Below are 24946 nucleotides of genomic sequence, written 5' to 3'. Positions count from 1 at the left end.
TTATATTTTTTAAGTGCTGTAATCAGATAAAACAGACACAGCACAACTACCGCATGTGGGTGTGTTTATTTACTTTCTCCTTGTAAAAGCCTTTCCCCCAATCCCATACCACCATTCCTTCAGAAGTGGTTTTCTGACATATGATAGGAATTAGATAGTTTCAGGAACCTAAGGAAGGTCTTCTTCCCTGTCTTACTGAGGTTTTCCACTCACCTAAGACCTATCCAAGGTCAAAGTGGCAATGGCTGTGTAGTTGCAGGTAGTGGTTGTTTAGCCCTAGGAAGGCATGTTTCTGCTCTTGTCGCAGGCACAGGTTCTGACAGGAAAGTGGGAGGGGAGGTGCTAACAGTGGCTGCAGGTGAGTTGGTGTGAAGCACAGTTACCACTGAAGGGCTGGGTGTGGGATGGGGGTGTGTGCGTGTTGGGATAGGGTAGGGGGTGGGGGCACTGAGGAAGGACACAGAATACGCATGCTCTAACGTGGAAAAGAATCTGTAGATGATTTGACTTTCCCTGTAAACCAAAAGCATGGTGGTTCTTTGTCTTCTGTCTTTTCAGGTATGCCGGAGTCCTCATTGAGCTGAAGTTACCCCATGAAATGGACTTCAGTGGAAAAGATGTCAGTGGAGCGCTGTTCCAGTACCCAGACACCGAGGGGAAGGTGGAAGACTTCACGGAGCTCGTGGAGAGAGCCCATCAGGCTGGGGTAGGCAAACCTCTCCTTGTGGGGGGTCCATGGAGGTGTGTCTCAATTTTGAATTATTATTGTTACTCTTTTTAGCATGATTTTTAAAAAAAGTTTGTTTAATTTCTTTTTGGCTGCGTTGGGGCTTCGTTGCTGCGCGCGGGCTTTCTCTAGTTGCGGTGAGCGGGAGCTACTCTTCGTTGCGGTGCAAGGGCTTCTCGTTGCGGTGGCTTCTCTTGTGCGGAGCACAGGCTCTAGGCATGCAGGCTTCAGTAGTTGTGGCTCGCCGGCTCTAGAGCACAGGCTCAGTAGTTGTGGTACACAGGCTTAGCTGCTCTGAGGCATATGGGATCTTCCTGGACCAGGGCTGAACCCATGTCCCCTGCATTGGCAGGCGGATTCTTAACCACTGCACCACCAGAGAAGCCCTATTATTGTTTCTCTTTTTGGTGTGTTTTAATTTCCACGCCTTTATCACTTGGTAAGGTAAAACTGCCTCCTTCCAACCTCCTTTTTTCAAGTTTGTTTTCTTCACTGGTTCCTGGCACATAGTAGGCACTCAGTAAATATTTTAAATGAATGAATGAGTAAATAAATTTCACAGGATACGGAACCAACTCTGCCAGTCTGCCTATAATGGAGATAATTTGCTATCCTTCCACTGGTCTCAGGGAAGGTCACAACCTTGTCCATTTTCTCTTGTTTCCTTTCTAGAGCTTGGCCTGCTGTGCTACTGACCTTCTAGCTCTGTGTATCCTGAGGCCTCCCGGAGAATTTGGGGTGGACGTTGCCCTGGGCAGCTCACAGAGATTTGGGGTGCCTCTGGGCTATGGCGGACCACATGCAGCCTTTTTTGCTGTCAGAGAAAGTTTGGTGAGGATGATGCCTGGAAGAATGGTGGGGGTAACAAGGTAAAGCAGCTCATGTTTCTTCCCTTTTATTGTGGTTATGGGTTTTCCTGCTCCTTCTCTTGATCACAAAAGTTGTTGATTTCTCTTTGAATTTAACTGGGCCATTTTGGGTCGAATTTAACTGGGCCATTTTGGGTCGATTAAGGAAATGTAAACATAGAGTCAGAAGAGAGAATGTATTTGGGGTATGAATGTTTGGGGTATCAATGCCCTACCTACTCCCCAACCCCATCCCAACACACACACACACACACACACACACACACACACACACATCCCATTATCCCATACACACACACACACCCCCCCCCATTATCCCATACCTGGCCTTTCTCAAATGCCATGTACCTCTTCTCGAATGCCATGAATTTGTGCATATTTGGAAAAGTATGTTTACAATTTATAGCATATTTGTATTGAAGTCATAGAAATGAATTTTAGATTGATGAAAGTCTTGAGAGACTGAATATTTTAAGTGTGTTTTATATCTAACTAGTTTCTTTCTCAAAAGTATTAACATGCCACATGGCTATGTAAAGACAAGTGCAATAAGAGATTACCATGCACACACTGGGTGTGACCTACACTTTATTTCCTAGAGGCCTGCCCTTTGGCCATTTGAGTAATTTCCAAATGTACTTCCTTGAGTGCTTCTCATTGATGAAAATCCTCGGGTTGAGAATTGAGATGAATGCCATGATTATTACTGTGGAACTTTAGCATATTGTTTTTGACCTTTCATAAAGCTGGGCTATTAATGTAAGTGAAGAGTCTGAATTAGTGAATGATGTGCCAGTGATGAGAAGTTCTGAAATACTTACACTTTGTCACATGATGGCAAAAGGCACTTTGCTTTTTAATGTAAAAAATAATAGTTTCTTTAAGTATTCTTACATTACATTTTCTTTCAATGATGTCTCTTCAACAGATGAGATGTGACAGAGGGTTTTCTAATTTAAAAGAGTTTCATATATCAGTTATCATCTTCTGATTTTTGTATTGAACTTCTTACCTTTCTGGAAAGTGGACCTGAGAGTTTGATGAAATAAAGGCTAAGACTGCTGAATCTTTGTGGTTATCTAGATTTTTAATTGTATTAAGAAAGGAGAAATTTTATTAGAGACAAGAGTTAGGTTGTTCACATCCTTTATTTATAGCCATATAGTTGCTTTAGATTTCTAGTATAGAAATTCTGTCTCCTTTGTCGGGGATTTCCCTTTTCTCTGAGTCTGCCAAGAAGCTCAGAGTGAAGTTTAATCCTCAATCACCATCATTTTATTAGGCTGGGTGATTCCTGGAAAATTTTCTTTTAAAGTTCCCAGCTTATTGTATATATCTCAGTGCCTCAAATCCTCAAAGTACAAACTGAAAATTAACAGTCCCCTTTAGAAGAAGATGGTTTGGAAATTGTTTCTTTATGGCCTTGCACCTAAGTAACTTTGCTGAATTCACTTAAAGGTGGGAAGGAAAGAAGCAGTTCTGTTTATGGCAACTCCTGGTGCTATGATGATCTGTACTAACCGGATGTTTTATTCTTGGTCCAGAGATGCCAGTGGAAAAGAAGTGTATCGTCTTGCTCTTCAAACCAGGGAGCAACACATCCGGAGAGACAAGGCTACCAGCAACATCTGTACAGCTCAGGTAGATCACATACCTGACCTGCTCACTGAATGTCTTACAGTCTACAGCAATGAGCTACTTGTTCATTTACTGAGTTGTTGCTTCATTCATCCACGGAGCAGTGTGCACACCAAAAATGTCAAGATCTTGTTGGTAGAGAAGCCTTGTGGTCTTGTCAGAACGCCAATACAATGTATTTTACTGTGGTTCCATGTATGCACACCCTTCACCTGTTAGGGTCTCTGGCATTCTTGGCCACAGGGCAGGTCCATTATGGGTGGTGACTGGGGCACCTCCTCTTAGAGCTGAGATGGAGGCCCTCCAGGTTAGTGTGAGGAAGGCAAGGTGAAGGTGCTTGAGGTGACTGTACTGAGGGGATAGTCCAGATTGGCCAGCCGGTGGTGGCCATGGGATACTCTTACTGGGAACTCATGAGAGACATTTCTGAAATGTATGGGACAAAAGAGGAGGAGTTACCTGAATGTTGCCCAATGTCTCAGGTTAGAGGGAGCAGTGTTTTCTGACATCCAGCCAGTTCCTAGGATCAGGTGGAGGACCACTCCTGAGCATATAATGCATTCTCGGTTCTCTTCCATTCGGGGTCAGGGAAAGGGAGAGATCTCACAGATACCCCAGTAGGCAGTGCAGTGTTCTTCCTCTCAGAGCATTGGCTCACAGCACCACCGCCAGCTTTTAGAAAGCCTCTCCAGGGAGGGAGTAGATGATAAGGTCTGCTTATAGTTTGCTCCATATCCATTGGTGGTTGAAATAGTTTCCTCAGTTGGTTTTCCTGTATTATTCTTTTTGTCTCAGGGAGGCGGCTGCTTTTCAGGGAAGAGCTGCTCTAGTATTGCAGGAAGAAGCCAGTTGTCACAAGCTTGTCCTCTGTTGACAGCAAATTGATCTTTATGTGATGCCTTTACTTTCTGTAGTTTACCCTTCATTTGTTGAATTCCCTGCTTACATATCTTCCCTTCCTCTGCTGCTTTCTGCTCATGTTCTTCCAGAACATGTCTTTCTGATCATAAGTGCACTAAGGGCTTTCTGCTTCAAGGTTTGAATTAATTTTCCAAGGTTAACTTGGGCATTCTACAATGAGCAAAAGTTACATTCCTACTTCTTTTTTCCTTCCAGTTCATGGATAGCTGATATTTCATTATTTAACTTGGATCATAAGAGGTCTCTGTTTTTCAGCAATGAATAAAATGATGTTTGCCCTAGAGATGGTCATACCCTGTCTTCTCTGATTTTCATTTTCTTATTCTGGAGATTTTCTAACTCTCCATTGTCTATTTCATCTCACGTGTTTCTTCTCATAACTGGTTGCATGAAACAATTGCTTGTGACGCCAGTGTCATTTTCTTTGTAGGCCTATAATTATTCTCTTTTGTTCGGAGATGACTGATATTTTTTAAGCTGTTCCTTGAGCACTCTATGTCATTACTCCAGCCTTCTTCTTGTAGCACCTCTTCCATGTTCTTCTCAAGGCTGCCCCATTCCTCTTGAGTGTTGTAGGGTCCACACTTGACTTCTCTTAGTTTTGCATCACTGATGGTGCAGAAATTTTTTTTTTTTTTTTTTTTGCGTTATGCAGGCCTCTCACTGTTGTGGCCTTTCCCATTGTGGAGCACAGGCTCCGGATGCGCAGGCTCAGTGGCCATGGCTCATGGGCCCAGCTGCTTCACGGCATGTGGGATCCTCCTGGACCCGGGCACGAACCCGCGTCCCCTGCATCGGCAGGCAGACTCTCAACCGCTGCGCCACCAGGGAAGCCCCGAGAACTTTTTTTTTTTTTTAATCTCTGAAAACGCATTACTGAATTCTTTAAAAAAAATCTTTCTGTAAACTTGTGACATTTCTACAGGTGTCTGAATTTGCATCATATCTTCTTCTTTATATTCTCTTATTTCTCAACTTCCACCACAGGCTTTCATTAGCTTTTTCTGAAGTCCAGGGGTATTGATGTATAATTTACATTTCATTAGCTCTCTTATTGAGATTTAACTCTACATATAATTCACCCATTTAAAGTACACCGTTCAATGGTCGATAGTATTTTCACAAAGTTGGGTAACCATCACCAGCATTTCATTTCTGGATATTTTTATCACCCCTAAAAGAAACTTGTTCCCATTAAGCAGTCACTTCCTATCCTTCTCGCCTCCCTTCAGCCCCTGGTGACCACTTATCTCCTTTCTGTCTCTATGGATCTGCCTATTCTGGATATTTCATATAAATGAGATCATACAATATGTGGCCTTTTGTGCCTGGTTTCTTTCATTTGAGATAATGTTTTCAAGGTTCATCCACGTTGTAGAATTGGGAAGGAAAAAAAATTTTTTTCGTCTAACCTTCTAGGTTCTTCTAGCTGGTCTAAGAATTAAATTGATATGAGACAGATTAACATGAGAAAATGACATTTTATACATACATACAGGATCCCCACATATATGAGAGGCTCAGAGACCCCACATACATGAGAGGTTAAAGGACAGGAAAGTAAATAAGGTTATACATGTCATCCTGGGCTAAGGAATAGGATAGGGGCCAGGTGCTTCCAAGCATGGGAGGGCCATTCACTGGATGATAAGAAGAAGAACAAGATGTCTGGTAATTAGTTGTTTGTTCTGCCATATAGATGGGGCCACTTAGATAAAATTTATCTTTGGTAATAACTCCTTTTCTGGGAAAAATCCTCAATTTAAATTCTTCTGGGCAGTTAAGGGAGGAGCAGTAGTTTCTCTTGAGCCCAGAAGGTCTCCATTGCCTGAACTCAAAATAATCCACGTGCTAAAGTGGCAGATCTTAGGGAGGGCTGTTTGGAACCCCTACAGTATCAGGAATCAATACTTCATTCTTTTTTACGGCTGAAGAATATCCCATTGTATGGATATATCATATTTTGTTAATCCATTCATCAATTGATGGGCATTTAGGTTGCTTCCACTTTGGGGTACTTTGAATAAGGCTGCTATGCACATTTGTGTATAAGTTTTTGTGGGGACATATATTTTCAGTTCTCTTGGGTATATTCCTAGAAATAGAATTTCTGGGTCATTGGTAACTCTATGTTGAACTATTTGAGGAACTTCCAGACTCTTTCCTGAAGTGGCTGCACCATTTTACATTCCCTCCACCAATATATGAGGGTTGTAATTTCTCTACATTTTCACCTGTACTTGTTACTGTTCCTCTTTTTGGTTATAGCTGTCCTAGTGGGTGTGAAGTGATCTCTCACTGTGGAATTGATTTGCAATTACCTAATAACTAATGATTTTGAGCATCCTTTCATGATTCACTTTTTTTAAAAAATAAATTTATTTTATTTATTTATTTTTGGCTGCGTTGGGTCTTCATTGCTGCACGTGGGCTTTCTCTAGTTGGGGCGAGCAGGGGCTACTCTTTGTTGCGGCACATGGGCTTTTCATTGTGGTGGCTTCTCGTTGCGGAGCACGGGCTCTAGGTGCGTGGGCTTCAGTAGTTGTGGCACGTGGGCTCAGTAGTTGTGGCTTGCGGGCTCTAGAGCATGGGCTCAGTAGTTGTGGTGCACGGGCTTGTGGGATCTTGCTGGACCAGGGCTCAAACTCGTGTCCCCTGCATTGGCAGGCGGATTCTTAGCCACTGCGCCACTAGGGAAGTCCCCATGGCTCACTTTTGATTACTTTAAGTATCCTAATTATGTTGTTTGTCAGATTATCAAAGAAATTTGAATCTTCTTGGTCTCTCTGTTTCTCTGAACTTCCTTTGATACTCTAATGCCTTACCAGGATTTCTAAAAGTGACTTCGTACTTTTCATTAATTTGTTGGTCAGTTGGTTGATACAGTCTCCTGTTTGTAGAAAGAATGATCTCTAGTTTAAAAAGTGACATGAATCAACCTCCACAAAGCTTCTGTGATGGGAGGCTTCCAGAGCATTCTGTGAACATCAAGCCTGAGTTTTTATTCCCAGGCAGCATAGCCATGAGCCATGATACACTATATCATGGATGTTTTACTTCAGACATGCCCTCTCCATAGCTATAATGTGTTGTGGTTCTTCCGTATTTATTTCTAATTGTTATACAGAGTCCACAAGAGTGTCTGTACCCTCTCTGGCACTTGGTCCAAGAAAGTCTACTGCAGTGTTCTCTGATGTCTTCTTTTCCTTATTTTCTTTATTGACTCTGATTTCACTTTCTGGCATTTTTGCAGTGATCCCAGAGAGATTCCTTCTAACAGCCTCACAGAGGAAATGTGTACCTAACAAAATAGATCTGATATTGAACATCATCCAACTTTAAAGCACTGTATTTCTTATCTGAGTAGTGTTTCTGTTCTGTAATGTGCCCCTTCCCACCTTGGGATGATTGAACATGAAGGTGGACCTTGAACTGCTGACCTAGTACATTAGGACAAAAGTCACTTTAGTGGGACTGGAAACTCATAGAAACCATGGTGCTGGACCAATGAGATGGGAGGGGCTGTGGGAGAATTGAATGGACTAAGCAGGTGATGAGGAGGCTGAGATTAGAGTTTGGGTCAGTTACCTAGGGTGATATTGCATGGTTAGAAGGCTGCTGGTTGGTAGGATATAGGGTGGAAAAGCAGGTGAGGGATAGGGCGAGAGAGAGGAGAGACAGGAGGTGGCTCTCCATGATTTTCCCCCACATTGACCCTCATTTTGGTTTCTGACCCTTGCCATCCTTTTTTTATCCTCCTCCCTGACCCAAGATGCCATGACAGTGGTCCCTTCCTTGCTCCCTATGCTGGATTCCATCCCTGAGTCTCTGAGAGATTCTAGTGCCATTCTTTCCTATTCTCTGTCACACTAGGATACACACTTCCCTGTAAATATTTTTGTGAAACTTCAATCAACGGTCAGGAGAGATATCTTTACTTGAGAAAGTGACCTTACTGTCAGCAGGGAATAAGCCAGTAGGTTTTGGTTTTCCCTTCCTAATATATCTCCTGCCAACTCATTTTGGTTTTATTCCCCTGCGTCCTGCATTTTCATCTTTGGTGGTCCTTTGCATAGATTCACCATTCACCTCTTGGTTGGCTGAAATTCAGTTTCTAGTGTTTTATTTAAGGCTTCAAGAGAATTATACTCCCTGACTTCTTGTGTGTTTGAAAATTTTTCTTGCTTTTATCCTTGAAGAACTGTATTATTGAGCATAAAATTCTTAGATCTCACCGTTTTCCCCTGAGGTCTTTGTTGTTCCACTATCTTCCAACATTAAGTATTGCATCTCCATGTCTGATGACAGCCTGATCTTCCCCTTTATGGTATGATTATGTTGCATGGATGGAGCGCCTTACTAATGGTCACATTCAAAGGTTTAGTATAGTGACGCTAGGGTGTCTTGGATGCTGTATTTACCCCTCAGATGGTTGGGCAGGTTATAAATGTTCTCCAGCTATCATAGAGAAGGCAGGGAGTCTGATCATTTTGCTTTGTACCTGCTTTTAGTTTTGGCATCTCAAGTCAGAACAACAGTCCCTCCCACTAATCATCTTCCTGATATCACATTGTTGAACATGATTCTTTAAAAGCTCTTTGTCGTTTTAGGCTCTCTTGGCGAATATGGCTGCAATGTTTGCAATCTACCATGGGTCCCACGGGCTGGAACATATTGCTAGGAGGGTACATAATGCCACTTTGATTTTGTCTGAAGGTGAGTCAGTTTTCTGTTTTAAAACTTTTGGTTATAACAAGACCGATACATGTGAGTAAATAAAATTGAAAACTTACTGCATGTCTAATACTACATGCAAAATTAAAAGTCAAATAAAAACCTAGGGATAATATTTTCAACATCTATGACAGACTGAGTGTTAATATATTTAATATAGTGAGCTCTTCCTCAGTCCCCCCACCCCATACACAAGAAGAATGAACACCCTGAGAGAAAACTGGACAAAGGACATTAAATGTAATTTTAAAAGAAAGTATACAAATGAACATATATAATTTCAACCTCACTATTAATCAAAGAAATGTAAATTGAAAGAAAAAAATAGTGTTTCTCTCATTACATTGGCAGAGATTAAAAAGAATCCTGATACTGGTATGACTTTTATGAAGGCACTTAAACAATCTGTGTCAAAAGCTTTTAAAATGCGCCTACAATTTGATACAGAAATTCTAGGAATATATCTAAAGGAAATAATCAGATAATGATGTAAAGGGTGTGCATTGAAACATTATTTACAATAGCACAATCTTGGAAACAGCCTAAACGTCCAATAATAAGTAATTAGTTAAATTATGGTACATAATATAAGTTTGAATATTATATAGCCATTAAAAATAATGATAGGGGTTTTGATCGGTAGAAAAGCAAAATCTTCATGCTACATTAAATTTTTTAAAAAAGGGTAAAGAAGTATATGTACGTGATATATTACACACACACACACACACACACACACACACACACACACACACACACACACACACACACACACACACACACACACACACACACACACACCCTTCTAGAGGAATCTATAGCAAGGAGTAACCACTAGTTATTTCTGGATGGTGATTATGGTGATTTTTTTCTCCATTTTTATATGTATTTCACAACTTTCTGTAGCATAATAATAAACAATTTACCTTTTTTTAAAAAAAAATTTATTTATCTTTGGCTGTGTTGGGTCTTTGTTGCTGCACGCGGGCTTTCTCTAGTTGCGGCGAGCAGGGGCTACTCTTTGCTGTGATGCACAGGCTTCTCATCGCGGTTGCTTTTCTTGTTGTGGAGCACGGGCTCTAGGTGCATGGGCTTCAGCAGTTGTGGCTCGCAGACTCTAGAGTGCAGGCTCAGTAGTTGTGGTGCAGGGGCTTAGTTGCCCCGTGGCATGTGGGATCATCCCGGACCAGGGCTTGAACCTGTATCTCCTGCATTGGCAGGTGGATTCTTAACCACTGTACCACCAGGGAAGTCCTACTTTTTTTAAAAAAAGCACCGACCAAAACACTGGGTACGCTTCTGTGAAGCGTCAGTGGCAGAGGGTCTGGTTTCTACATAGAGACCGGTGGCTATCCTATCTTGTCTAGGTCTCAAGAGAGCAGGACACCAACTCCAGCACGACTTGTTCTTTGACACTTTGAAGATTCAGTGTGGCTGCTCAGTGAAGGAGGTCTTGGGCAGGGCTGCTCAGCGGCAAATAAATATTCGGCTGTTTGAGGATCACACAGTAAGTCAGACTTTCAGTTTTGTTTGTTTGTTTGTTTGTTGTACAAATTCTATAAATTTTTATGACTTTTCTCATTAAAATTCCTCTTTATTGAAAAAAAATCAGTATTGGACCTTTGGGCACAACTTCTTTGTAAACAATTTTCATTTTCAGTTTGGAACATTGTGGCCTTTTAAATGATAATCCAGTGTCAGCTTTCCTTAAGATGTTGTGTTTTCATATATTGGACTCTTAGGCACATATTTTGCTCATAATACTCCTTCGTTCACAATATGACTGTTCAAGGTAAAGGCTACGATAAGTGATATGATAAGGTAAGTTAAGGGAAGAAAAAAGTGAGCATATCTAGTACCAAAAGGAGTGCCCTGCAGCCATTGGACTCTTTTAGAGTCCAGAAGTGGCTGTAAAACGCTCAATCTTTTGACGTTTGGGACTGGTCTAGCCTACTTTGCCCAAGGGCCAACTTGGACATAATGATAGCCTGTTATTTTAGAACAACTGAGAGTTTTGTCCAGCACTTTCTCCCCTTTGACCTCTCTTGGAGTTTCTGCACTGATCTTGGCATTTTGAGCTGATGTTTCCCCTTTCATTTTCGTTTCTATAGCTTGGTATTTCTCTTGATGAAACAGTCAATGAAAAAGATCTGGATGACTTGCTGTGGATCTTCGGCTGTGAGTCATCTGCAGTAAGTAAATCAAAATTCACATTCCTCATAATGACTATTTGAGGAGGTGTCACAGATGGCTTTGCCTCTTATGGGCCTGAGTGTGAGTGTGAGGGGGCGCAGGAATGACATTAGGTGGCCTACGTTAAAATTATGCCACCGATTGTCCCTTGCTACTGTGACTGCTGATAGAGGTCACTGCCGTGGGCCCTAGCCAGGACTGAGCTGCAAGGCTAGTTGGAAGGATTGTTAATGGTGTTTAACTGAAACTATTCCTAATACAAAGATTCATGGCATAGGCATTTTGGTTATGTTGATTCTGGCAAAACTGACCTAATATGTGCCAGGTCTTATGCTGTGCCCTGAGGCTAGTGGTAAATCAGACATACTTCCCGCCCTTTTGGAGCTTATAGTCTAATGAGGATCCAAACAGGCACAAGACTGCAATCCAGATGATGTCCTATGATGGGCACTGTCCAAAGATGCTCTCTGAGCACAGAGTGGAGGGGGCTTCTCACCAACACTTGGAAGAAACTGTCCTAAGCTGAGACCTGAGAGATGAGTAGGAGCTATCCAGACACAGTTGAGAAGAAGGAGGATGGGGCCAGAGGTGTTCCAGACACTGGGAAAAGCAGCCACAAAGGCTAGGAGGAGAGAGGTTATATGAGAACTAGAAACAGTTCAGTGAGACTGAGTTGGTTTCTAAAATGATGAAATAGCAGGGACATGTGAGCAGGAGAGTCTGTGGGATGGAAGAGAGACGTCAGCTACCTAGACCTGTGGTAAGGTGTTCATCAGAGCACTCTACAAGGCCTGGAGCATAGGAGCCACTTAATAAATATCTGTTAAATGAATCAATGAAAGGAGACAGAAATAGGCTCCAGAGTGTTGATCAGGGCTGTCCTGGTTGTCCGGGTCCTCTTTGAGAGATGACTTCAGTATCAGATAACAAATGTAAATCGTCAAAAAAGTATTATACTGTTCTCTTTTAATCTTTAATTAATAAACAAGACTGAACAATATCTTCCCTCTAGAACTCTGCAGTAAATTTAATCACAGATATTTGTTCCATGCATTTGAAGAATATTTACAGAGCAACCACTGAGGGCTCTCATACTACCGGCCTGGAGCAGAATGAGGAGCAAGCCATGTATTTCATTATATATTCTGGATATTAAATGCTTATCAGATATATGATTTACAAATATTTCCCCCAATTCTGTGGGTTATCTGTTAATTCTCTTGATAGTGTCCCTTTTTTTAATTAAAAAATTTTTTTTGATAGTGTTCCTTAATGCACAAAAGTGCACTGTATTTTTTCTTGTGTTGCTCGTGCTTTTGGTGTCATATTTAAGACACCATTGCCAAATCCAAGGTCATGCAGATTTGCCCCTATACTTTCTTCTAAGAGTTTTAGCTTGTAAATTTAGGTCCTTAATCCAATTTTTTTAAAAAAAATAAATTTATTTATTTATTTGTTTTTGACTGCGTTGGGTCTTCATTGCTGCACGCGGGCTTTCTCAAGTTGCAGCGAGCAGGGGCTACTCTTCGTTGCGGTGCGCGGGCTTCTCATTGTGATGGCTTCTTTTGTTGTGGAACAGAGGCTCTAGGCGCGAGGCCTTCCATAGTTGTGGCACATGGGCTCAGTAGTTGTGGCACACGGGCTTAGTTGCTCCATGGCATGTGGGATCTTCCCGGACCAGGGCTCGAACCCATGTCCCCTGCATTGGCAGGCGGATTCTTAACCACTGCACCACCAAGGAAGCCCCCTTAATCCATTTTGAATTAGTTTCTGTATATTCTATAAGATAAGGATCCAACTTCATTCTTTTGCATGTGTATATCAAGTTTTCTCAGCACCATTGTTGAAGAGACTGTCCTTTCTCCCACTGAATGGTCTTGGCACTTGTATTTTATTAGAATTGTTCTCCAAGATAAAAGAGCAATGTCAAGTGAGAATCTTTACTTGAGTGTTATCATGGTCGTCACTTTTTAGATAGCCCTTTAAAATAGTTTACTGGAACTTGCTTCATTATTCAAGGAACATGCAGGGGATTTCAACTCTTTTTTCTTTGGCAGTAAAAATTGTTCACTTTTCTTTGCTCACTGTGGCTAAGTTCCACAGAACTTAAAAACAGTGTTTTGGAGAATTGCCACAATGCGTGAGCCGTGACATCTGTCACTGCACTGTGCCAGATATCCCTGGGGTGGATGGTCAGGGAGGTGGGAGGTTGGATGGTAGGGAATTTCTGGTGCTCTGTCAGAATACACGCTGAATGGAAAGCCTTCTTCACATGTGGTTCCAGGCATGCTTCCTGCCCTTCAGTTTCTGTGGTCTCTCCATGCAGGAGCTGGTTGCTGAAAGCATGGGTGAGGAACAGAGAGGTATTCTAGGGACTGCCTTCAAGAGAACTAGTCCATTCCTCACACATCAGGTGTTCAACAGGTTTGTGTAGTTTGTGTGACTTCTGCATTGTGTGCTGTGGCTTGGGAGCACGGTAGAGAGTGGCTTCTACTATGGCATTCTGACTATGACATGGCCTGGTTTATTGTGGCTCAGCCTGACCCACTACTAAATCCCAATTCTAACCCGGGCGAAGCACACCTTATTTCCTGGTGGCTGTGCTCCCTTGACACTATAACCCCTAATTCTACTCTCAAGAAGATGAGAGTTTCGATGCATAGTCGCCAGGCTGAAGATCATACCCAGGAACTCAACATCCTCTTCTTTCCAACTCTTCCTCTCAGGCCCACAGGTGGCTTCTTGTCCTAGGGCATCCTCTGAGCTTCATGGGGGGTACACGCCCTTCCCTCTGATGCTTTGTTGGCATGTTGTCCATGGCCTAATTTGATCTGTATGTTGAAGGTAGATCTCAGTGTGTCTTACCTCTTAGAAGGATGTGTATGGGCTCTTACCTAACTATATTGGCCTAAACCATGTGTTTTATGTTCACAGCTATCACTCAGAAACAAATATTGTCCGATATATGAAGAGATTGGAAAACAAAGACATTTCCCTTGTTCATAGCATGATTCCGCTGGTAATTATGGCCTTTATTTCCACTTCCCACCCCACCCTGAACCCACCTCTTTGGGTCACATCTAATAGGCTGCAAGAGGGATGAATGGGTGACCATTCGGGGAGATGGGAGGGCCGATCAGACAGACCATAGAATGTCACTAACGTAATACGCTTTGGCTGTGCTTCTTCAAGGGGTCCTGTACCATGAAGCTCAACAGTTCATCTGAACTCACAGTAAGTAGGTCACTTCTGTTAAAAGGGAACTTAGCAGAGGCAGTGTCTTGGCTTATACATAAGCAGATAACTAGAGAAAGCTGCTCCTGGGACCGTGGTTTAACAACTGCTTTAGTAATCCTTTACCTTGCTCTTCAACAGCCTTGGCAGAAACCCTAACTTTATCACAACCTGATCATTTAAATTTATGGGTGACATTATTTTTAAATATTAAAATCATTAAACATATAGTGTTTATGTCTTCCTATCTTCCCCAACTCCCCCCCCCACCCTTTTAAACCTGCCACGTTGAAAGCTTTTATCAGTTTGTAGTTGTTAAGCTCAGATAGAATTAAGAACCGTAAGCCTTCTTTCTAGAAATCCTTCCCCAGTGCCAGAAAGGTAGAGATTTGAGGTTTTAATTTGTTTCTTGTATCAACAGAAGATTTGTGTCCCCTGCTATGGTGTTTGGTAAGTATCTCTACTAGGCTAGGATGTTTCTTTTTTTTCCATAGGATTAGTCTGATATGACAAATCACATCAGGCAAAGAAAATCATTTTATATCCTAATAGGAGGATTTTCCCCGTTTGCTTTTATGTTGGTGTTTTGTTCTGCTTCATGAAGAAAGAATGATATATGTGCTATGTAAGAGTTTGAAGAAACCATACCTGAAACAACTCATTGGGTTTCATGGATATAAATCTATTCAGGGGCCTTTTTGTTCCTGAAAAAATAGGAAATGGTTATACTTTTGTATAAGTTCCCTTTCTGGGCCTCTGTGACCCACTTGTAAGATGAAGACAGTAATAGTACTTACCCCATAAGATTGTGGTAAGAGTTAAATGAATGAATGTAAAGTGCTTAGAATAGTGCCTGGCACATAGTAAGCACTCTTTGTGTTAGCTGTTGCTATCATCATCATCATTATCAAAGTTAGTCTTGTTATTACTATTACAATATGTACATATGTGTATGTTTCCTCCCTTCTTGCTCTTCAGCCTATCACATGGAAAGAATTTGCAAACATACACCCCTTTGTGCCTCTGGACCAAGCTCAAGGGTACCAGCAGCTTTTTCGAGAACTTGAGAAGGATTTGTGTGAACTCACGGGCTATGACCGAATCTCTTTCCAGCCTAACAGGTAAGCGGATTTCTTCTTCTGTCTTTTCAGTCATCTCTTGTAGTATAATACCCACTGGGATGGATGACTAGAAGGTCCAAAGTGGCCTCATTCACATAACTGGGAAGGTAGTGATGGCTGTTGTCTGGGAGCTCAGTTAAGGGTGTTGACCTGGGCCTTGGTTCTTCCCCATGTGGACCTCTCCAGTGGTTGCTTGAGCTCCCTCACAGAATTGGGTCTGGGTTCAAAGTGGAGTGTTCCAAGATGGAAGGACGTGGACGCTGTAAACTTCTTAAGGCTCAGCCTCTGGAGTTACACAACATCACTTCCAGAGCATTCTATCTGTCACAGCAAATTTCAGGGCCAGCTCAGATTGAACGTGGGAAGGGGACAACACGTGGGTGTGAATGTCGAGAGTCCTGGTTCATTGCAGACCATCTTTGGAAGCTAGTTACTACATCCGTCTTATAGTGTAAGAATCAGAATCGAGCACACGTGTTAACTCCTTATAAGCAGTAATGCCTCAATCTAGTAAGGCCAGGAGAGTCCGGATCCTAGTTTGTTCTGTCACTAACTTTGAAAGTTCCCTTCCTCTTTTCTGTCCTCGGTCTCTGTCTGTAAAGTAAAAACATTTGAGCAACAGTGATTTTCAAAAGCAAAGGGCTCTTGCGGCATCTCCTGGGTACTAGTTAAAAAAATATAAATTCCTGGGCCCCACTTTAGAAGTACTGATCTCCAGGGGTTGGGACTAAAAGTCTTTGTTTTTAAGAAGCAACCAAGTGATTCTGATGTAGTGTAGTCAACCTGGATCCACTGGATTTGTGATTGTTCTGTCTTCATGGGAATAGATAGACAGACAGACAGACATGTCATCAACACGTGAATTAACATCTGGGGATACCTTCAGAGGAGGAGTCTGGTATCTGCCCCGAGGTTCTCTACCTCCCACTGCTCAGTGTGGTTCTCCACCAGCAGTCTCAGCATTGGCAGCACTTAGAAGCTTGATAGAAATGCCAGATTTCTATTTCAAGATACAAAAATCAAACGATTTTAAAAACTGAGACATTTATTGTCTCATTTTCTGAGACAGAAAGTAATCAGATCTTAATCAGTTACTATCAAGCCCTCCCTCCTGTTTGGAAACATAGGTAACACAGCAGAGCCATACACTTTGTGAAAACAATATACCCCATACAGTACAAACCCTTTAGGAAGAGGGCATGTGACAGATGAAAGGACACAGAGCTTTTTTAATATTAGTCTCTCAAACTCTCATTTCATAAATAGGGAGGAATTGACATTTATGAAAGTCAGGCTGTAGTATACCTTCATTAAAATGTCATCATGCAGCTTTGCTTTTTTTTTTTTTTTTAATTAAGGGAGGAACCTGAGTAAATTAACCTGAGGCAATACCTTAATTAAGTGTTGACAATGAAGAAACTGCCCTCTAGTGATGGAATATGGTCACATCTTCTGTATTGTACTGGAGAGCAATTTTTCAAGACCATTTTAAAGTCATTAGCTCTTTTTTTTTTTTTTTTAAAGTCATTAGCTCTTGCAGTAAATTGAGGTCCCAGGCAGGGTCTCCAGAAGACTGACTGAAGGATGAGGAAGCTCTCCTTCCCGTAAAGCAGTGGTTCCCAGGCCTGGAAATTCGACTCACATGGTGAGTCTATAAGAAATCCTGATGTCCAGATCACAATCCCAGATAGAATAATAATCTCTATGGGGAAAGACTAGGGTGAGGGAAGGATGCAGGCATGGGTATATCTTTAAAGCTCCCCAGGTAATTCCAGCTTGTAGCCAAGGTTGAAAACCATCATCTTAGAAGTTTCTCTGTTCTCCTCAGTTTACCTAATGCTCTTTCTCTGTCTTACTCTCCTCATTTGTATGATTGTCAGCAAGACTCCATTCTCTATCCCAGTCGTGGAGGAGGGAAAGAAATCTTTATCATTTTGTAGCTCCTGGCAGTGATGCCTTCCACAGCTGCAGAGATTCCCAGATATACCACCCATTTCCAAGAGCTGACTTGAGTGTTACAGAGGCTGTGTTGAGGCTTAGTAGAGGGATATTTCTGGTCCTGAGCAGAGGCTGCTATGACAGATAGGGAAATACCTTACTCTTTGTTGGGAAAATACAGGGGCTATGCTTCCAGTGAGTAAGGAAATTTGATGTCTAATTTGGGAAAAGAGGAAGGGATGCACCACATATTCTATGTGAGTGACTTTAGTTTTAGCTCTTCATAACCTCCATCTTGGTTTATTTGTGGTAATCTTTTTCTCCATAGGTGGATTATAAATCCCAGGTCTTATAATTCTATATTCCAGGTCTCAGAGTCAGTCTACTACAGGGCTAACTACTTCCTGGTTAATTAGTCATGATTTACTGCTGGCTAGTGTCCACTGAAATCTCAGGGACCAATGTAGGCTTTATAGTTATTGGAAGAAGAAACACAAGTTTTCTTGACTACTCTGCACAGAAAAAGAATTTAGTGTACCATGTCAGCCACTGAAGTTATACTCATAAAATAGAGGGTGTAGGGCTTCCCTGGTGGCACAGTGGTTGAGAGTCCGCCTGCCGATGCAGGGGACACGGGTTCGTGCCCCGGTCCGGGAAGATCCCACATGCCGCAGAGCGGCTGCGCCCGTGAGCCATGGCCGCTGAGCCTGCATGTCTGGAGCCTATTGCTCCGCAACGGGAGAGGCCACAACAGTGAGAGGCCTGCGTACCGCAAAAAAAAAAAAAAAAAAAATAGAGGGTGTAGTAACCTCTTTTATCAAGGGACCATTTCCTGGTGTTTTTATTTATACCTGATGAGTTGGCATTGGTCAGTGTGTCTGTAGAGTTCTAGAGTCCAGTCACCAAAACTTTGGAATCTAAATATATTTCCCTTCCTTTTTTGTTACTGCATGGTATTTTAAAAGATAACTATGGCATAATTTTTAGGAAGTAGCATTAGTAATATTTTATAACTTAATTTTTTATTGTGGTAAAATATACATAATATAAAATTTACTATTTTAACCATTTTTAACTGTCCAGTTCAATGGCATTCATTACATTCACATCATTGTACAACCATCAAATCTGTCTAGCTCCAGAACTTTTTTATCTTCCCAAATCGAAGCTCTGTACCCATTAAACAATATTTCCTCATTTACCCCCCTTACCCCAGCCCCTGGCAACTGTGATTCTACTTTCTGTCACTATTAACTTGACCACTCTACGTACAGCACATAAATGGAATCATACAATATTTGTCCTTTTGTGTCTGGCTTATTTCACTTAGCATAATGTTTTCAGGGTTCATCCATGTTGTGACATGGCAGCATTTCCCTCCTTTCAAAATATTCCATTGTATGTATGTACCACATTTTGTTTATCTATTCTTCCATCAGTGGACATTTGGGTTGTTTCAACCTTTTGGTTGTAAGGAATAATGCTGCTATGAGTGTTGGTGTACAAATACCTGTTTGAGTCCCTGCCTTCAGTTCTTTTTGTTGTATAGCCAGACATGAAATTGTTGGATATATGGTAATTCTGTTTAATTTTTTTTTTTAATTAATTTATTTATTTTTGGCTGTGTTGGGTCTTCGTTGCTGCTTGCGGGCTTTCTCTAGTTGTGGCGAGCCGGGGCCACTCCTCGCTGTGGTGTGCGGGCCTCTCATTGCAGTGGCCTCTCTTGCTGCAGAGCACGAGCTCCAGGCATGTGGGCTTCAGTAGTTGTGGCGCACAGGCTTAGTTGCTCCGCGGCATGTGGGATCCTCCCGGACCAGGGCTTGAACCCGTGTCCCCTGCATTGTCAGGCGGACTCTCAACCACTGTGCCACCAGGGAAGCCCTCTGTTTAATTTTTTAAGGAACTGCCATACTGTTTGACAGATCTATGCAGAGGCATAGATGGAAAGAGAATCAAAGGATGGACACCCAAATAGTTATCTCAAGGTGGTAGAATTTCAAGTGACTTTTACTTTTTTGTCCATATGCTATTTTAGTTTATAAAAACATTTTTTAACCACGATATATGTTATTTTAATACAATCCAAAAATAAGTTACTTTTATTGTGGGGAACATGCATATTATGAAACAATGAAATTCTTGATAAGATACTTAGATTCATTTCCACCCTGACTCTCCTGATCTCGGGGTTTGGCCATCAGCTGATAGCATAGTGAAGTTGGCTTTGAACTTGCCTTGGAGTTGAGGCAAACTACTCGTCTTCCTTTGTAGCAAAGCTGTACTCAAAGTGAGGAAGGTTTGCAACAAAGGGCAAAAGAGCCAAACTCTGTAGAATAGAGTAATATTTAACATCAAGTGGACTCGAAATACAACTCTCTGGTTCTAAAATGCCTAAGTAGGAAAACTGCAATTTTCGGGCATAAACCTGAGTGTTTCTGCCTGTTTTCCTGATGGCTCCGCCTCGTCTGTGCTGCTGGGCCCTCACATAATGTCTTCCAGTCCAGAGCAGTTCTATGTTATGCCCACAGAAGGTTTTTATTCTTTCTCTCTTTCTCTAATAGTTCCTGCCTAGATAGAGACTGCCACAGGGGCTTTGTCTTCAGTACACTTTTTTCTGAGGGGAAATCAGCAGCTCAGAGGAGAGGTTAGCTAGCACCCAGGATGTATGAGGCCTCCAGAGCTCTGTCATGTGGCTTCCTCCCTAGTTGTGATGTAGGTTTCTCTCCTATACAGCAAGAAAGGGAACACTACCTTATTGATTTGAGATTTAATTGAGGGATGGCTGATAAATATGGATGATAAAGGATTTTGTAACCAAAAACTGTGGCGTGAAATCTTTGGTTCATATAGCCAAGCCTTCACTTGGTCTATTTCCTGGAACAGTTAGATCCCAAAGTTGTTTAAAGGACTTGAAACAAAAATGTCAAGAAACTTGTCCCCATTTCTCTTATTTGCTCAATCTATAAACCCGGAGAGCATTTCCAGCTCAGTGGAGAACATAGCCAGATAATATTTAATTACCTTTCCATTTCCTACTGTGCCCAGCGTAGCTTGCTTCGGCTTGCTCCCCGTATCACCGTGACACTCTTAAAATCATTCAGCAGCACACAAATACACTCTAGGAATTGCTAGGTTAAAATTATGATGTAATGTTTAAAGCAGACAGAAACAGCCATTAACACCTTCCACGGTTATCTAAAATGAAAGACAAGCTGGAATTATTATTAGCTCACTTGGCTTATAAAAGTGAGGAAGTTGTTTTTGTCTTTAAAAACTGCAAACTGTGATCTTGAGTGCAGATAGAGCTAGCGGTTGCTTTCCCAGAATCTCCTCCTGGTAAGGTTCTTAAATGAGGTGTGAACAGGGCGCAATCAATGACTCTTAAACTTTATTGTGCATGAGAATCACCTGTAGGGCTTGTGAAATTGCTAAGCCCCACTGCCAGAGTTTTTGATTTAATGAGACTGGATTGAGGCCTGAGAATTTGTATTTCTAATATAATCCTGGGGGATGAGGTTGTGCTGGTTTGGCTACCACACTATGAAAACCACGGGCTGCAGGGGTTCTCAGTCCTGGCTGCATATTAGAATTCCTGGGGAGCCTTTGAGGTATGCCATGCCCTCCCCACTGGGCAAACTAGCTACGTCGGAATCTCCTCCAGCGGCAGTACCCAGGTATCACAGAGTTTTTAAAAAGCTCCTCAGGTGATTCTAATGTGCATCACTGGGTTGCAAAGTGTGTTGACCTGGAGGAACACCAAAGAGGGAGGTTTAGTTAGATGACTAATATCTTCCAGTGGAGTGAACTTTAAAACTGGCCTTTGCAGGCCAAGTCATGACTGTCATGTGCAGATCACATTGTTTACAACAAAGAGAGTCAAACCCCTGATATTGGCCATGTCCCTCCCCTTCTTTCCTGAGCTCGTGGTCAGTGTCACTGAGTAGACTTAACTCATTGATAACTTCTGATTCGCTTTCCTACTGGGCCTAGTGCAGCTTCAGAGCCCTCCCCTACAGAGAGCTCTGAGAAACCAGATATTAGAGACCCTCTCTGATGAGTGACTGATTTCCCAAGGAAGACCCTCAGAGTGCCAGGAAGAGAAAGAAGGCTGAAGGATGAAAAGAGCCACTTTTGGGGAAATATAAAGCAATGAGAAGGATCTCCCCTTCCCCAACTTTCTTGACTCTCAAGAGTATATTTGGATTTTTGCAGTTTGTAAGGCTTTGGAGAAGTGGTTCTCACGTTGGGCTGTACCCACAGAATTTCTGATTCAGTACTCCTGGGGTGCAAGCCAAGCATTCATATTTCTAACAAGTCCCGGGGTGATGCTGATATTTGGGGGTTTTGAGTTTGAAAACCATTGCTTTAAGGTGCTCTTGAGATATCAGAAAGGTTAGAGTGGCTGGATCCATCTAGATGTTTTTTTGCCCAGAATTCAAAGGTTAAGCATAGAATTTAGCTTATGTCAAGTTAGATACAGGTTGGTAAGAACATGTTGAGGGGGTGTTATTTTAAGCTACTAGAAGCAGAGATCTAGGTAGTGTTTGGAATATTTGAGTTATGCAACGAAGAGTTTGATTGAATTTGAATTGCTTCCAAGATATGGAAGCATATCGTGTTTATCCTATCTGTAAGATAGGAGTCAGCACTAATTCTACCTTGTTTTCTTGAGAGTGGTCCTCTGAGGTTGCCATGCACTGATTCAGGTCATTTTTGACACACTGGCTGCTTTGTTGATCATTTTACTATGATTAGTTTTACCATAATGTCAGTTTCTTAGCTAACATTTCACTTGGATCATTTTTGTTCCTAACCACTCGTTGGTGGTATTTTTAAAGTAAAGAAGGGTTTGGATGAGGACAGTTTGGCATTAGAATGTCCAACATCAAAACATTATATATCACAAGAAATTATTAATAGTGCTTCTTTCTGGGGAGTAAGACTAGGAAGAATTTGGGGGGAGTTGCTTTCTTTCTTTTTTTTTTTTTTACTGTAAGTTTCATCCCTTCTGCATTGATGGAATTAAAAAAAATCAGACAAACATATTACTTTTATAATACAAAATTTAAATTCATCTGTAAATTAGGTGGCATATCCCAATGAGATGAGAGTAAGATCCAGAGGGGCTCAGGATAAAATTGTTTGAAAAGGGATAGCAAATCAAGGAAGGCTTTGATATTAGGGGCAAGAGAAACTCCAGGATGGCCCCATCTCTTTGTTAGACCTGCCTAGGAATGAGTGACTTTAAAATGTTGTGTTGTAGGAGAAATTTAGTAATCCCCTCCTGCCCCATGACACCATCATTAAGTAAAGGTTCTTAGGTGCAACAACAGAAGATGGGTTGGCCTAATTTAGGCAGAAAAGCAATTTACAGGGTGAAGATATTGGGTGCTTCCAAGAATTGATGGAAAACCTGGAGAATGGGGCTTCAAAAGTGAGCAAGACCCAAGGGAAGTTGGCAGCAGAGAACAAATCAAGGTCACTCCAGGGGAAGCCTCACCACCACCACTGTGGCTGCCCTTTTCCTAGGGTCACTCCCTCCAGATTCATGAAGTCCCAGGCTGGAGTATCCAACAGGTTGAGACTGGGTTACATGTCTAGCACCGAGGTGTTCATGGGTAGTGATTGGGAATATCTGGTCCCTTTCTGCTTCCATACGGGGTTTTAGGACCCTGCCTTTCCCTAGACTCAGACAAAAGGGGAAATTCCCCTTTTAAGGGGACTGAAAGGCTGAGCATTTCTACATATACACCCACGAAAAGAGCAACAATGAGAACCTGCAAATCTCCAACATCCTAATGTAACTCTTCCTTTCAATTTCTAAGCATATTCACATGATCATCACAGCACCATTTTCTAATTGAATTGCCTTTGTTTACTGTTTGTTATGTAGTTTGTTTGTTACTGTTTTTACTGTTTATATGTAGTTTGCAGATATTTTCTCCCAATCTGTAGCGTGTCTTTTCATCTTCTTAACAGGGTTTTTTGCAGAGCAAAAGTTTTTAACTATGATGAAGTTCAATTTATCCATTTTTCCTTTTATGAATTGTGCTTTTGATTTCAAGTCAGAGAACTCTTTGACTAGCTCTAAATTTCAAAGGTTTTCTTCTGTTTAATCCTAAAAGTTTTATCGTTTTATATTTTACATTTAAGTCCATGATTTATTTTGAGATAGTTTTTGTATAAGATATGAGACTTAGGTTGACCTTTGGAAGTCTAATTGTTCCAGTATTATTTGTTGAAAAGGCTGTCTTTCTTCTATTGAATTACTTTTGCAATTTTGTCAAAAATCAGTTGGGTTTATATATGTGAATTTATTTCTGTTTCTATATTCTGTTCCATTGATCTACAAGTATATCCTTCCACTAATAATACACTATTTATTACAGTAACTATGTAATAGGTCTTGGCATCAGACTGATTCTTCTTACTTTTTTCTTTTTCAAAATGAAGCTATTTCAGTTACTTTGCCTTTATGTATAAATTTTAGAATAATCTTATGTCTACAAAAATCTTGGTTTTATTTGATAATGATGCATATTTTAGCTCCTAAACATTATAGTTTTGGGACTTCCCTGGTGGTGCAGTGGTCAAGACTCCACGTTCCCAATGCAGGGGGCCCGGGTTCGAACCCTGGTCAGGGAACTAGATCCCACATGCATGCTGCAACCAAGAGTTCACATGCCGCAACTAAGGAGCTGGTGGGGGTGCAACTAAGGAGCCCGTGGGGGTGCAACTAAGGAGCCCGTGAGCCACAACTAAGGAGCCTGCCTGTTGCAACTGAGACCCAGTGCAACCAAAATAAATAATTTTTTTTTTAAGTTATAGTTTTTACAACAGGCTAGATGTTAGATATTATAGGTGGTTGAAGGGAAACAATTCACTTCGTATTTAAATTTACAGTTTATCACTCAAAAAAACCTTTTCATGAAAAATGTCTTTTTTTTTTGTTTTTTTTTGCGGTGCGCGGGCCTCTCACCGTTGTGGCCTCTCCCGCTGCGGAGCAGAGGCTCCGGACGCGCAGGCTCAGCGGCCATGGCTCACGGGCCTAGCCGCTCCGCGGCATGTGGGATCCTCCCGGACCGGGGCACGAACCCGTGTCCCCTGCATCGGCAGGTGGACTCTCAACCACTGCACCACCAGGGAAGCCCGAAAAATGTCTTTTTAAATGTAATAATTTAAAAAATATATTATAGGAAACTTCTTAAGAAGTTCAGATATTATTAGAAATAAAATAGGCCCACTGACTTGTAGACAGCTTAAAAGAAAACTCCTCCTAAACTGCACACTAAATGTGGCCATTAGTGTGTGAACTACAATGGTGTGTTAACAACTACTGAATGATTTTCAGAAGAATATCTAGAGAAAATTAAAACAAGAATAGATTTGGTAAATCTCGATACTTGATAGTTCAAAAAATTGTATAAATCTTAAATTATCAGCACCCAAAATTTTAAATGCTGGCAGATTCTTAACCACTGTGCCACTAGGGAAGTCCCTAGGGCACATTTTTAACACCTTTTGACTTGTATAAATAAAACATCCTACTGTTTTCTCAGTTCAATTTATAG

At 41.6% G+C, this 24946-nt stretch overlaps 1 protein-coding gene across 1 annotated transcript in view; it reads left to right on the top strand.

The window, feature by feature from the left end:
- GLDC (glycine decarboxylase) overlaps nucleotides 1–24946 on the top strand; it is a 99160-nt gene that overhangs the window by 32937 nt on the left and 41277 nt on the right. The window contains exons 6-15 of the mRNA XM_030877154.2: nucleotides 559–706; nucleotides 1400–1596; nucleotides 3141–3237; nucleotides 8766–8871; nucleotides 10257–10396; nucleotides 11001–11081; nucleotides 13409–13506; nucleotides 14017–14101; nucleotides 14275–14316; nucleotides 15295–15437. Of these exons, the coding sequence (XP_030733014.2) occupies nucleotides 559–706; nucleotides 1400–1596; nucleotides 3141–3237; nucleotides 8766–8871; nucleotides 10257–10396; nucleotides 11001–11081; nucleotides 13409–13506; nucleotides 14017–14101; nucleotides 14275–14316; nucleotides 15295–15437 (1137 nt within the window). The remainder of the gene's footprint in view (nucleotides 1–558; nucleotides 707–1399; nucleotides 1597–3140; nucleotides 3238–8765; nucleotides 8872–10256; nucleotides 10397–11000; nucleotides 11082–13408; nucleotides 13507–14016; nucleotides 14102–14274; nucleotides 14317–15294; nucleotides 15438–24946) is intronic.

The sequence above is a fragment of the Globicephala melas genome, chromosome 6 (assembly GCF_963455315.2).
Source record: "Globicephala melas chromosome 6, mGloMel1.2, whole genome shotgun sequence".
Classification (NCBI taxonomy): Eukaryota; Metazoa; Chordata; class Mammalia; order Artiodactyla; family Delphinidae; genus Globicephala; species Globicephala melas.
This window is presented reverse-complemented; position numbering and strand designations above follow the sequence as displayed.